We start from the raw sequence: 15607 nt of genomic DNA, 5'->3' as shown, positions 1-15607 counted from the left end.
AGATGCCTGGAAAGTTCAGGTCACCCATGATGACCATGTCCTTTGACCTAACTACCTCTGTGAGCTGACTTCAGAATTCCTGGTTTAGCTCTTCCTCTTGGTTGGGTGGTCTGTAGTAGACCCCCACTGTTAAGTCTCTTTCCCCGCAACTGAGTCGAGGGGAAAGATGACTGAGCTTTCCCCTACGACTGAGCAAGCAGCCCGAGTGGAAATGAGTGGTCAGATTTTCAGGAGTTCCCAACAGAAAACTGAAGCATTAATAATTCACAAAACCACATGCATCTTGGAGACCCTTCTAATCAGGAACTGTGAGGTTGGGAATATATGTACATCTCAGAAGTTTGAAAGTTGTTCATGAATGCTGTAGACTGAGTACACTGAGCAAAACCATGCTGTTCCTCTGATCCCATCCTCATGGACCATTTTTCTGCCATTTTTAATTGGCTGCAAGCTGTAATGGAAATTGGATTTGGCATAAAGCTTGACCTGCCTTTCAGCTTGCGTATCATTTGGTTGATAGAAATGTGTTTTCTCTGGCAGTCTGTTATCATCCTGGGGATTGGGAATTTAATGGATGTGTAGACAGAAAGACAGACAGACACAGATAAGAAGTGTGACAGGCAACCAGGAGGGAAAGAAGGAGAATTAGATTAAAAGGTGCAAACAGATGGTCACAGGGTACAAGAATAAAAGCCACAATGCAGAAGTCTCAGTCTGCAGGTGATGACAGTAAGAGAGCTGAAGTAACTTCAACTGCCTAATAAAACATGAAAGGACCTTGTCTCATCCCACAGAAGCCTGTGTGAACAGCTGGACCATGCACCACATCCTATGTGCCCAAAGGCTCCATCACTGTTGGGCTAGGAGTGGCAAAGTCCAGAAGCAAAGAACCTGCTGAGAGCACAGGACTGGTATCCCCCAGGTGTTGAAATCTAAGGACTCTCAGCAAATGCACCTTAGCTGATCTTAGCTACCATGGCAGAGCACAGGGCGAAGCAGCTTCTCAGAGGAAGTCTGGACTTGCTTCCATGGAAGTTAGAAGCACAACACTCACTCGCTTCAGCTACAGCAAGGCTGGGCTCACAGCACCTGGTGATGAAGGCCAAAGAAGTTTCAAATGAACATTTTCAAACTCCTCTGCTTTCTTTTTCCAGTTCCACCTGGGATCCCTATTTTTCCCTAGCTGCATTTTTTGGAAGTAATGCTCTGCTGTGGTGCCTTCCACTCAAAGGAGGACATCTGGGGGACAATCCCCTTGAGAGCCTGTCATTGCTGCCAGTTATTCTGATCTTAGAAGCTCTATAGAGACTGCCCCTTACTGTCACTGGAAGGCTGTCACTGTGGCAAGGAGCAGGACCTAAGTTGGGATCACCAGCTTGAATTGCTTCACCTTGAAGAAAACCCAGTAGGTATCCAGGATGTATCTGTAGCCCTACAGCCTTAAAGCAGCATGGAATACTTTCAGAAACACCTCTGCCATGGAAAAACAATAAGCAAAGCGCTCCTTTGAAGTAAAAAGGCACTGTATGCCATCCATTGTTTCCGAGGTACCCCTTGCCAAAACAAATTGAGTCTGTTCTGCAGAATTCTAGCCCTGGACCATTTCAAACACTCCTTGTTACGAATTTATTAAAAGAATCTGAACAAAAAGCTACAGAGAAAATTCAGAGTTCATAAAAACTAACATTAAGTGAAATTTCACGCTGAAAGGCCCCCTACATAAAGAGGAACAGAACTGTGTGCCCCACATTATGCTCATTTTAAAACACAACTTTAATTAAGAACCTATGACCTGTACTGGAATACAACAATGCTCAGAGAGGCAGGAAAAAAGAAAAAAAAATCCACAGAATCCAATGATAAATATGTATTTCAACTTAAGATCCCAGCTTTGAGTCGAGGCTACGCAATTGTTTCATTGTGCTGGTTAATATTACATGCAATTTGCATAAAACCTATATAAATGGGACTTACTAATTTGCAGCTATTCCCAAATGCTGTATGAAATAACCAAGTGGCATGGTTCCAACAGTAGCTGACCTGTAATTATTACATATTTTAACTAATGAATGCATATGCTACATAGAAAAGCATTTTCCTGAATGCACACTAGGTCTCATAATAGCCTGAGTATGTGGTAAAACCAGCATATTACCAGCCACCAAGATTATTAATCACCTTCTGTCAGAGATATGCAAAGACACAAATAAAAGATAATGCGTCATTTGGATTCTAGCACACAATTGAGTAATATGATGGATTAATGATATAAGAAGGCCCTTTCAAAGCATTGCTGCCAAATAACTGAAACACCACTCACTGGTGACCCTATAACTACAACTAGTGGAAGCAGCCCAACTTTTATGAACATTTCTGTTAACAACTAACTAGTGTCACAGTTCTGTGCACATCAGCAGCACAAAACTCAGAGGCCTGGTATGATACTTTGCAAACTGTACATAAGCAAGCTAGCGTATTCAGCTAAGTCTAATTAGTTTACCCTATAATCCTCTAGCTCACTAAGCAATGCCTTGAACTTCAGGGTATGAACTGTTTTCCTCAAGCCACAAGCCTGTGGTTAGCCTTTGCCATGATCAGGCTGCCCATACAGCTGCAGTTACATGTTGTGCATTTCTGTAAGAGCTCCAGTTTTATGACTCTTCTGCTTTAACCTGATAATTATTGCTTATTTGTTTTACAGCAGCACCTAAAAAACCTCAAGAGAGGATCAGAGCCCTAACGTGGGAGGCAGTGTGCAGGCAAATAACAAAGAAAATATTCTTGCCGTAGGATTTGCTACACTGATTAGAAGGGCATGTAGATAGACCCTGCTCCCTAGGGAAACAATGAACATACATCATCATATCCAGTACAAATTGCTGGGTCAAGAAGATGCTGCTTGGGAGAAGCTGTCTGATGGTGGGGGCCAGACAGAAACTAAAGTTCTTTACCTTTTCCTGGCTCTGGAAATGGAGGGGAGAAGCTGCCATTCAGACAGACAAATACTGTAGCATTTCCCCCTCTCTGATGGCAGATTATGTTTACAAAGTAAAAACAAGAGGCAATGGGACAAAGGGTTTCAGAATGATAAACTGGGACACTTGACAGTAGAGGGTACTGTGGAAAAAATCAATGCATCTTTCTCTGTGACCCCTTCCCTGTTCTCTCTCAGTTCCAACTTTTCCCCACCCTCCCTTCCAGGTCTGTATAGTCTGCCTTTTCCCATGCACACCGTCGCCTGACTCCATCCTTTCCTCTCTTCTCAGTCCTACCAGTCTCAGTCTTGCCTAGGGCCTCCCAGGCCCCCTCAGCTCTCTTCAATACAGCCTCCTCCATGCTTTTTCTCCAGGCTAGGAATCCAACCTTTTTCCTAGCTCAAAATCATCTCTCTGAGCTCTGATCTTTTACCCAAGGCTCCCCCTCCTGCAGTGCAGCCCTTCAAGCCTCATAAACCATCTCAGATTCCTCCTCACTTCCTAATTATTTCACTACTAGGGTCAAAAGTCCCCTTTCCTGAGCTCAGAAATACCCCCTACTGGGGTCTGAAAAAGCAGAAGCAGGCAGCAGGAAGCCTAGGCAGGCAACTTTGTACTCCACATTTGTGTAGTGAAATCTCTCTCTCTCTCTGTATGTTTGGTCACTATGGTATATGGGTGAAAACTTGCCCATGTACCATAGTGACCATGTACTATATATATCTTTGAATGTATATATCTCCCCCCAAATAAGCTTGTATTCTCTGCTCTGGGATTCTTCCTTCTGCTTCCTGTAGGCTAAAGGCCCAAGACAAAACTCAGTGGAGTCAATGGAGAGGCCTCCATTGACTTCAAAGGGCACTGGATCAATCCATGCTTGCTGCAGATCACCCCATAGTGAGTGGCTCAAGATTGCAGCACTGCTAGCTCCACTTGCAGTAGAAATTATGACACCCTCCAGTTGTATTCCACATTAGTGACACTGCAGTGCAACTTAGCCCATCAAGCTCCTAAAAGCCAGCATCCTTTGGTGTGTGATGTTTCAGCATAGCATGGGAGAAAGTTAATACAGGCAATTACATACAGGCAGTTACATCATGTGGAGCACTGCAAAAATGCAGCAAAACAGACAGGTGAAGAAAAGTTCCCACCCTAATAAATAGACATGGGATCTTCCTTCCTACTGTGTACACATGTTGCAGAAGAGATGGCCTGGGCTCAATGGACTTGTGTTTTCTGGGCTTGATTTTAGGACATATCACTTTGCAACCCTTTCCGTCAACCGTTATCTATATAACCACACCACCACATCACTTCAGCTATCCAACTGAACCAAGCTGAATGTTCAAGTGCATTAACTGCATCTGTAATACATGGTTGCTGAAAGGCAACCTGGTTTTAAAAATCCATCATCTGCTTCGAGCTGTCATGATGCCTTGGTGCCATTCACACTTGTATAGAATGATAAAAGCTACACTTTTGGTAGATTTGCCATAGGAAAGTCATACATGCTTTACAACACATGGATTGTAGAGAAGACACTGCAGCATGGATCATTTTATTTCTCAAGCAGGTGAACGTGCCCTACATGTTATTCCCCTTCCTTTACCTTCTGAAAACTCACCCATGTACTATAGTGACCAATGCTAAATGTTCTAATAACAATCAGAGACTGAAAAACAGAAAGTTGATTGGCTACCCTCACAAGTTGTCTACATACGATAAAGCTCAGAGGGGAAAAAAGATGGAAAGAAAAAACCAGCCAGGCATGACCCTTGGAATAATATTTGTACAATAGAAAGAAGAATCATAACTCCCATTAATAAAAGTTAAACACACCTACCAAGTAGAGCATATGAACTGTTAAGCACTTAAACAAGACTTCGATTTAGTATGTCTCTATAAACAGTACTTTAAAAGCTTGCAAGGATTTATCTAGCGCTTCCTCTTCACTAGAAGACAAGTAAAGTGGGTCAAGGCAGCATTTTAGCAAGTACATCAGCCTAGAACAGCAACAGCCAGGGAAACCTTGAGAATGACAAGGTGGAACAAAGGTGATCAATGCACTTGCACGTGTTCACCATAAATGTAGGAAACTGATCATGTGGAGTCTCTACATAGTCCTGGTTCAGTGCTTCGAGGGCTACACATCACTCCCCACCTCTCCTCAAGAGCTATAACTGAGAATCACTGAAGTTTAGGTACTGGGAAATATATCCCCAAACACACCCTGTTTTCTTGGAATGTTTTATAAATCAATCAACCCCTTCTTTTCTGGCTCAGCAAGACAAGTACTTCAGCTGCAGGGCTTCATCCGTCTGGCTTAGAAGTCCTCCTCAGCAATGGAGCAGAGAGAACAGTTTGGGTCTGGAGCTTGTGGTACCCTTGGAGGAAGCCTACTGCATGGTGATCATCAATTCTGCAGTACCTGAATGTTTCTGCCCACATATGTTTCTGCCCACCTTACGTTTCTGAGGTCACAAATAGGATCTGGACATACTGGCCTGTGGTGGAGCCAGCCAGGGAATACCATGCAAATACAGCAGCAGGCTCATTCATGCATATGCTATTGTACGAATGCTAGAAGTGAAGGAACACCTCCCTCTACAGTGTAGAAGAGGCACCAATGGCCAACTATACTGCTGCTGTAAAACTATGGAATCGCTACTAAAATTCATCCTGCTTTTCCACACCTAAGTCCTGCTGTGTCAGATCCCAGTCAGTTCACGTGAAACTCTCTCGACAGCATGCAGCTAAAACAAGGCTGACACTTGCACCCTATCAGATCACTCCTGCACTCTTCTGCACTCTCTTCTGGGATGTTTAATTGTCAGCATGCAGTTACCTATGTGGTAGATATTTCAGTCTGATCCAAACCACACACATTATCTAGACAACAATCTGAAGAACTGTGGAGTACATGTCTGCTTCTAATGATTTCAGAAGTTTCAGCTGTCTCTCCTCTCCATGAGAACAGGATAGTTACCTCCAGGAAGCACTACCTATTACACACTATGGTACAGGGCTTCCCCTCCCCTATTTCTGGCTTCTTTTTTCCCCCAGCTACTGCCCACCTGGTCTCAGAGGAGTCAAGAGGCACCAGAAATGTTAATGGAAATTAAGAGTTACAGGGGTTTTTAGGGCAGAAAATATTCAAATGGTTCTGATAAGGATCGACATTTTCGATCCCCATAGTGAAATTCCAAACCTTAAGATCTGCCTGTTACTAACACCATGTACCATGTCTGCCTTGTGAAATTCCTTCTTTCTAAAACAGTGCCCTCATGAAATTCTTCCCAGAGTGTTTCTAAGTACTCCGATCAGTCTTGTCCCTCTGCGATCTGGGTTTGTATTTGTCATATTGCTTTTGATCCTCTGCTTACTATATAGTTTTGTCCTTCATATAATGGCTTGATTAAAACTAAGAATATAAAAAAGAAACCACCAATGTTTTACATCTAAGTAAAATCAGAACAGCTCTGGGTGGCCACAAAGTACAGCAATCACCGAGAAAATATATAGCTCAAAATAAATAGATGGAAAAAGCATAATCCCTTCTGTTAAATAGTCAGTTTCTTATACAGTACACAGTGAAGGAAGAGGATGGAGGAGCAGGAAAAACTAAATCTGCACTGGATTAAGGGCTCTTGATGGGTGAATGAAGAGATGTGCATGTAGACTCTCAAGCCCACAGAAACCTATAGAAGGTAGTGCTTCTTCTACAAGCTGATGAAATGATACAGCAATTGGACCAGATGACCCCCTGAAGTTGTAGCAGTCACCTGGTAAGAAACAGGCTTGAAGATTTTCTTAGTAAACAAAGAAGAAGAAAAAAGAATTTGCAAGAATAGAAATGAAGAAGCCAGAGATTAGTAGCAACCTCAGCCAGTCCAGAAGAGGGGAACTTTACAGCCCAAATAGCATCAGTTTTCACAGTTCAAAAACAACGGCAAGATGGTTTGGCATGTGGCAGCTTACAGCTAGATTTACTTCAGGGAAGACACATCTCTGTTTTGTAAACTGAAATGTTGGGATTTCCCCTGTGGCTTCTCTTGCAGAGCTGCCCCTTGGCAGTCTTCTGCTTGTGTCTTTTCGAAATGCCTTGTATCCATCTTTAAATCTTAATTATCAGTGTGGTGACAGCAGGGAAGACTGGCCTCCCTTGTCAACTGCCCATGGTTCACTTCTAGGTTGGGACTCTGGGTTCAAAGCCCATTGAACAAGTGTCTCACAATCAGAGGAACTGATCCTCCCCCAAGGAAGGTAATAGGAAAGTTGATGTCAGTAGGGAAATGTCAGGCCACGAGGCTGTAACACTAAATGACATTGCAAGTAACTTGCACTTAAAGGTCACCACTTCCCTTGGCACACCAGGGTTACTTGCAGTGTGAATCCATTTTATTAAGCTGTAATGAATCCAAAATCTGATGCATTTTTCCAATCTGCTTTGTCTTTTTTGTTTTCTAAAGTCATCTTTCTACCATTTGAATAGATTCAGGGGCAGCTAAATTATTAAGAGGCTTGATTCAAATGATCAATGAGTTCAGGGCCCAAAGTAAATGGATTTGTGTCTGTATGCTTAAAAGAGGGCAGAATGGTGGATGATGGGACTGTTTATAAAACCTAGTATGAACAGAAACATGTACATGATTACATAAAACTTTAATTAAACATTTCCCCCTGCAACCCATGTACAACAGTACTGGTTTAGTGACTGCGACTGACAAAGTGATACTACCAAACTAATTTTACTCACTGAGTTGAATGAAATGTTAAACAAATGTAAATAAAGAAAATTAGATTTTTAAAACTCAACCTTTCTAATTGCAGGTGCTCTTTGCAGCACAGATGGGGAATATGCTCCCAGACTGGATCATTATTTTGACAAAGTGACAGAAAAATCAATTTTCAGAACTCTTAATGGTTTCATTGGAAGCAGAACTACACAAAATGAGAGAATGGAAATTTAGTTTGGCCGTCAGGCTGGACATGACCATTCAGGTGGCCACGTTTTCATGCCAATTACAGATCTCTAGCTCTTAGTGCTCATCAGGACTGACAGGAGCACATTCAGGTCCCATAAACAAAAGGCTGAGTGAGGACTGGGGCAGGGGGAGAGGGAGAAAGGGCACGTAGGTCAGGTGTTGCTGAACATTGCCTCCTATAGATCACCAAGAAGTAATTGTTCAATGCAAGAAAGTCTTGCTGATCCTGAGGCCCCCCACCCCCCCAAAAAAAAGAAAAGGAAAGGCAAGAAAGTGGACTGAATCCAGAGGGACAGAGCACAACTTCTGGATGTTGCATGGGCTTCGCCACATTTCATTTGAGCAGCTTCTCCTTCCATGAACTTGTCAATTTGCCTGAGAAGTTAAAGGAAAGAGGCCACTTCAGATAACTTAATGGGGGAGAAATATTGTGCGTACCTGCACTATGTCTCCTAAACTCCTACCAATCAGAGATGTAGCCAGCTTACTGATCACCTAGGGCAGGGATGGAGGAATGTAGGGGTATGCCAGCCACCGTACATGAGGGTAAGGCTGGAGGGGGACATAATGAAGTGAAGGCTTACCTCCCCAAACTACCACTGCTGCTGTAGCAATGTCAGCTTTGCTCTAGCAGATGCAGCCCTATGGTTAGGATCCCTGGGAGCCAATCCTGTTGCCCTGTTTGTTCCCTATCTCCCTCCAATCTATACATAATGGGAGCAGGGCTGTGCCTGCTCTGATCCTGATTACCGTCATCAGATCACAGAGAGAAAGAGTGAGGAGGAGAGGCGTTTAAGTTGGCAGCTGGCTCCTGACTCCCTGAAGAAGCCTGTGAAACAATCCTATTAAGACAGCAGGCAGTGACAATAGCTAAGAAGGTGTCCTCTCATGCTCTTGCTCTTAAAGACTAAATAAATAAATTAAGTGGGTTCTGGTAGCTTTCCTATGTATGAAAAGCATTGTGTTGCTACAGTGGGTTCTTCTAGCCCCTGTGAGAGCTGGATGAATGTAGCAAAAAATCTGCTTCAGTATAGGACAGGAAACAACGAAAGATCATTCCACGTCCCTTTGAAAGGATGACTGTGAGTACATCTGGTAGATTTTTTGTCTTTTCTATTTTAAAGCACACAAGAACAATGCATCAAAACCAAACCATGTTTGTGGGAACATAACAGTTTTTGTAAGTCCCTATTCTCAATCAAGAAGACTAGGGGCTTGAGTCTAGGTGTCCTACATACCACGACTGCCTTAAGTCAGTCCCTCTTTCAACAAATGCAAATGCTTAATGAATTCTAGAAGGCAGAACAGCTCCAGAAGGACAAAGTCTGACTCTCTGGGTCTCCCACATCACAGGCCAGTGCCCCAAGGTGCATCTCTCTCTTGCTCTGTCTTTCCCTGCTTTTTCAGGTTTCATCAAAACATTTCTAAACATTGTCTTTTCTTCTTAATGTAGAATGAAAACAAATTTCATAACCTCTAATTTATTTGAGGAGCAGAATTCCTGTTTTCTGGCCCGCCCCACTTGGGAGGAGGTTATAGAGTTTTGCTGTGTTTTTGGAAGAAATGCCCAGGATTTAACCTCTAAGGCTGGGTCCTACATTCACTGCACAACTCAACCTCCCCCTGAAGACAACAGGAGTTTTTAATGAGCGAGGAATGCAGGGTCAGGCCCATAGATCACCACCAACAGTAACAATCCAGTAGAGTAAGATAAGAAAAGGAGAATAGCTCACCCTTACGAAGCTGGCGGGAAACCATCCTTCTTCATCATCAATCTGACCCCACCACCAGTCCTTGTTGGAAGCATCCAGGACCTTGATAACGTCTCCTGCTTTAAATGCCAACTCCCGGTTGGCCATGGTGACGTGATCCCATACTGCCTCAGCACTGACAATAGAACCACCACTGATCAGCTTTAAAAAACAGAACAAGAGACAGTCAGCAGAGGTCTGTCCATGGACATAGACACATTCATATATAAAAAAAAAAAAAAGAAACTCAGCAAGAATAAAACAATTCTTCCCCATTCAGTATCATTATAACTGCCTCCCCCCATATGCAGTAATCATACATTAATCCAAACTGCAGTGATTTACACAGACAGAATATACTGTTTGTGATCACTGTGGGCTTAATGCTGAGAGGTGCTGAAGTACACAGTATTTGCAGGGGCTCAGCATCTCTCAGGATCAGACCCAACACATATAATAAGCCACACCACCACATCACTTCTACAACACACGTATGCACACACATGCTTTCCAAAAGACTAGGCTTTCATGTATACTTTAGATAGCAGAGCATATGACCTGGAGTCCCTATCCATGTCATACTGTATTTATGGCCTCTTGCTGAAGAATTTTAGCTACAGTACAATACCATAGCTCACTCAGCAAAAAAAGGATATCTTAATGGCGTATTGAATTCGCATACAAGTCCAGATTGTAATTTTTGTAAGCTTTCCAATTAACATGGTGCGTGACATGAATTTATTGCTTGTGACAAATGGACCACCGCTGGATTCTGCAATTTTCTGTCCACACTGCAAGTGAAGCATGGAACTGTATCACGTTACCAATTCGTCCCAACCCAGACCTGAAGGGGAGCATCTGTCTCGATAGCTAATTCAGTCCTTGCTCTGTCTACTGAGAGTTCCAGTTTAGTGCTGATTGTGGTGATGGGTTTCATGATCCAGGCACCTATTCACTAGAAATCAGACTAAGGTAACCAGGCTCATTTTCTACAGGCCCCAGTGGATATCCCTTATATGAAGCACTCAGTTTCTTTTGAACTGGGCCACCACAGTGACTTAGAGGTGAAAGGTGCTTCTTTCCATTAGTAGTCTTTTGAGTTACTGAATCTCCCACAACCCGTTAATTAATGTCCACAAGAACTAATCACATAAAACATAATCCCTGCACATCTAAATGAGAATATTGATGTTTTTAATGGGGTAATAAGGTGTGCTTATTCTTTGTCCACTGAATGAATGCAGCACCAAGCAATAAGACAGGATGAGCGAACTGAATTCAGTGACCATGCTAGGAAGGGATAACTTCACATGCACCAATTAGTTTCTTCTTGGAGCTCCTTTTCAAACCCCACTCTTTAATTCACCAGCCTGAGCCATTTTTAGATATGGCTGATATGGGTTCACTTCCAAATCCCAATGTCAGCTTGGAAGGCAAGAGACCCGGCAAGAGACCTGATTCTGCAACCACTCCATTTAAGTTAACAGTGCAAGGCAGAGAGAAAACAACCCATCATAGAAACTATGTAAGAGCACAGGGACTGGTAACTGTTACAAGATTCTGACTCCACTTTTACAAGTTCATCCTGTAAAAAATGTCTAATAAAAAGTTGCCTGTGTGGTAAGTGCTTTTGCAGTAAATCTTTTACAACCACTGCATAGGTTCTCACCGCAAGGATACATGAGCATTCAGGTCACCACAGACAGTTCAGTCAATAGATTTTAAGGACCTTATTTACACCCTTGCTTGAGGCCAAACGCCACAGACTTGTAATGAAGACTTGGCATTTCAACCCATCTGTTACCAGAGTCAATGTACATGGAAAATGAAGCCAATTGGGCCTGATCTTGTTTTACCTATTAGGCACCCTAACTTGATCTATACAGCTAAATGTGATCCTGTTCTACCGTGCTTTTCATCTGCAAAGCACAATACAATCATTAACTATTTCTCCCTCTTCACATCCCCGCAAAATAAGGTAAGATCATTTATTTACTTTCTACAGATGAGGAAATTGAAGGAGACATGCCCAAAGTTGAAGAAGAAGTCAGTCAGAGACAGGGCATATAGTCAGAAGTCTGACTCTCTCTGTGTCCTATATTCAGATCACTTGACCACACTTCTGCCTCTTTCTAAAGGCAGAAGACCAATAGCTAGTAGTATCTTCTCATAATGGAGTTACAGGTTCCTGAAATACATCCAGCCTCAATGGACTAGTAAACCTAAACACACTGCTAATAAAAACAACTCATCTATTTTAAATCAAGAGCCAAGTGAAGAAAAAATATTCTGCCTACAAAACTCTGAGGTATAGGACCTTCTAGGCCTCACAATACACTTGTCAAAGACAGATTGTCTGCAATCTCATAACAGGAGAAAAAAAGAAAGAGAAATAAGGGAATCCCTTGATAAGGGGACATCGATATCAAGCCTTCAGTAGGGTGGCATTGAACTTAATGTACCCATGTGAAGGGCAACTTCAAGCATTAAAATGTATTTAATTTAAAAGCAGATGTTATAAGCCTGTGTATGTGGTGCAGAGCTCCCTCTGCAAGGGGTTGAAAATCCTCAGGTCCCAATAAATTGAATCAGAGTTGAAAATATTTAGTACCATACAGATCCTCAGCACATCATTGGCCCAGGCTTAGAAACTGCACTGTGGTAGCTAAGCAATAATTGGTCTGGAGAAGTGGTGAAGGGTTATGGTGATTGATTGTTGGGCCTAGGGGTCTACAGTGCATGTCTTACAGGCATGTCCTTCAGAAGCCTTAGAGATAGTAAACATAATATTTATTGAATAATTTCTTAAATGAATTCCATGCTGTTTTCCTTCATTCATTCATTCAATGTTTTTAAATCTTACTCACAAAACTGAAATGCTGAAGAAACTCAACTCATACTTACAAATAATGTTTTGGATAAATTGTATGACATGTTTCATTTAAATGACTGACTGTTTGCCTATGCCTTGAGCTGGGATGAGAACTAGTGCAGTGCTTCCTTATATTAATACTTTGTACTTCCCTAACACATCTGAGACTCCCGAAGGCTTTCAGAGGCATGAGCCTTAAGATGAATCAAGGAGTAGCCCTCCCTACATATGGGGGGACCAAGGTACTGAAGAGATGAAGTGAAATGACCAGTGCCACACAAGTTAATGCCAGCACTGGAAAGGAATCTAGATCTAACTCCCAAGTCTGTGGTTTATCTCACTTCCCCCTTTATGTACATTTCTTGGGTACATTAAGATCATCATCATGCTGAATCACGGACAGTATCTCCTCAGGACACACTATTGTACTGTTAGCTCTTTCCAGTTCTAAAATCTTAAGCAAAGTAAAACCTACCCACTGCTGTCTCAACCAAATATTAAATTGGATCCTACTTTTCTCTGGAGCAGAGAACAAGAAGGGACCTTATGGGTCATTAAGTCCAGCCCTCTGCTGTCTCGGACACCAAGTCATGTAACACCTTTCACAAAGTGATCAAGCTCCACGTTAACACTGATAGGTTTTTTCACCTCACTACTACTGGGAGGCTGTTCTAGAAATTCACTCCTCTGATGATTAGAAACTTCCTTATTTCCACCTACATTTATTTACAGCTAAACTACACCCATTTGCTTTTGTGCCAATGGTCTTTGTATATGAAATAGCTCTTTTCCTTTCTTTCAATGTTTACCTCCCTGTGTTTATAGAAAACAATCATATCCCCTCTCAACCTTCAGTTTACCAGAGTACTCAAGCCAAATCCTTGAAATCTCATCCTGAAAATCAGGCTTGGATCATCCTAGCAGCACGTATCTGGTCTATTTTGAACTAATTTGCTTTGAACATCAGAAGTCAAATGATCCAAGTGTGCTCTCACTCCAGATTTGGGGTCAGAAAAGTACTGTTTTCTCCCTAGGTCAGACTGCAAAGGATCACAGACTTTCACCTTTTGGTTCTCTTTCTTGGATCATCTGAGCATAGACAGCAAATCCCCCAAGCACCACAGCAGCATGACACTGATCATGCCCTTGACCTTCCTATTCTTTATCTGTGGTATGCTCCATAGGGTACTTTATGGCCATGGTCTGTATGAGGGCACGGGCATGGATGAATGTGTGCATTTTCTTTGACTACAAAATTAGCTGTTTTACTAAAGAAAGATGCCAGGTTAGTCTGGCATGCTCTACCTTTGGTAATCTCATGTTGTGTCTCATCTCATTTTTCCATTCAAGATGACCCATGAACACAGTTATTGTAGAAAGGGTTTAATTCCACCTTCCTTCTACAATTTGTATCCATCCACTGTCCTTCCATGTGTACAGATGCCAGTGCATTGAATTCAGAACTTCAGAGGAGTTGAATTTGAGCTATTTTATCGCTTTTTCAGGGTACAGTGACTTGAGCCCCATGCAAACAATTCCAGCACTAAGAACTGTAACTTGGGCAGCTGGGGTAGATGAAAACACCTGCTATGAGCCAGATAAGGACGGGTACTCCTCTAACGTTTTCCTTTCTTTAACACTGGAAGGATCTGAATGATTCTTTTACTAGATGTTTCTGAAGTGACTTTGTAAGGCATTTGCAAACAGGCAAGCCTGGAGTTCCTTCACCTTTAATTTTCACTGCCACAGGACGGAAGAAAGGCCACATGATTCTTTATCTAGTTTTCCTTCCTACCCTCAGCCTGACATGTTAGCAAAGGAATGAGGGTCTCATTGTACAGGCCTTCAGCGAGGGCTGCAATGCCTTCTAGGACACAGAACGAAGCACTGTCTAAAACAAAAGAGGATGTTGATAGGATGGGAATTTTCAAGCTTCCACAAGCTCCAATTCTACCCACGTTTCATGCTGTGAGACATCACGTCGCATCCACAAAACATCCCAACAATCACAGGGCAGGGTTAGAGAGACAGGGCTTGACACCTGCAGCAGCAGCAGGATACAGTGAACTAGAGAAGGGCCAGAAATCAATAGTAAAACGTCTAAGAAAATCCAGTTGAAGAACTGAACATTCTGGGAAGCCCCTGTATCTGGAGCTCCTGAGCCAGACTAGAACCTGGTTAGGACATGCCTAAACTATGAGGAGTTTCAAACCAGGGTCCTAACACTATGGCTTAGCCACAGCTCCACAAAGGGACCTTATGGCTGCAGATAACCTGTGACTCATAAGAGCAGAGATTACCAACTAGTTAGTCTAAAACAACTGATTCAAACTTGATAATGATCCCTGCAATATAAGTAGCTGGAAAGAGAAAGAGCTTCCTGTCTGATAACAAAAATGAAACACACCAATGCATGACAATAGTCTTCCACTATCTAAAAGGTTGTTATAGAGAGGCAGGCATTCACTTGTCTACCAAGTGTATGAGAAGTAGTTATTGGCTTCAAATCTTTGGAGCAAAAAAATTAGGTTAAATATTAGAGGAAACTTTCTAAGTATAAGGACCGTAAAGCACTGACACAGATTACTTAGGAAAGCTACAGAACTGCCCTTTCTGAACAGGTTGAAAAGAAGCCTGAAACAATGTCCACCAGGAATGGTCTTGGTGTACTTCATCCTTCCTAAGAACAAGGAACTGGGCTAGATGAAGCCCCTTCCAGATTTACAACTCTTATGATCCTATGAAGGATATTATGAGGCCTAAAGACATCAATAAACAAATTCTTTCCATTTAATCCCACATGCCACTACCCATCCTTGTGTCCATATATGTTAGACAACAATATAAGGCTGTTCTTGTGGCACTTTGATCTAGGATAATGCTAGGAATTAGTGAGAATCTTATGAGCCCATCAAATATTGAGCCAAAAAAGGGTTGGGTGGGTTGCATTGACAGGTAGGGGTGTGTGTGTGTGTGTGTGTGTGTGTGTGTGTGTGTGTGTGTGTGTGTGTGTGTGTGTGTGTG

At 42.4% G+C, this 15607-nt stretch overlaps 1 protein-coding gene across 5 annotated transcripts in view; it reads right to left on the bottom strand.

Moving 5' to 3' along the window:
* ARHGEF9 (Cdc42 guanine nucleotide exchange factor 9) overlaps positions 1-15607 on the bottom strand; it is a 327093-nt gene that overhangs the window by 102311 nt on the left and 209175 nt on the right. For all 5 annotated transcript variants that reach the window (XM_019540350.1, XM_019540349.1, XM_019540353.1 and 2 more), the window contains one exon: positions 9694-9873. In XM_019540350.1, coding sequence (XP_019395895.1) covers positions 9694-9873 — 180 coding nt within the window. The remainder of the gene's footprint in view (positions 1-9693; positions 9874-15607) is intronic.

Source organism: Crocodylus porosus, unplaced genomic scaffold, assembly GCF_001723895.1.
Source record: "Crocodylus porosus isolate Cpor-Errol unplaced genomic scaffold, CroPor_comp1, whole genome shotgun sequence".
NCBI classification, from domain to species: Eukaryota; Metazoa; Chordata; order Crocodylia; family Crocodylidae; genus Crocodylus; species Crocodylus porosus.
The sequence above is the reverse complement of the archived record's forward strand: the minus strand, read 5'-3'. Positions and strand labels throughout refer to the sequence as shown.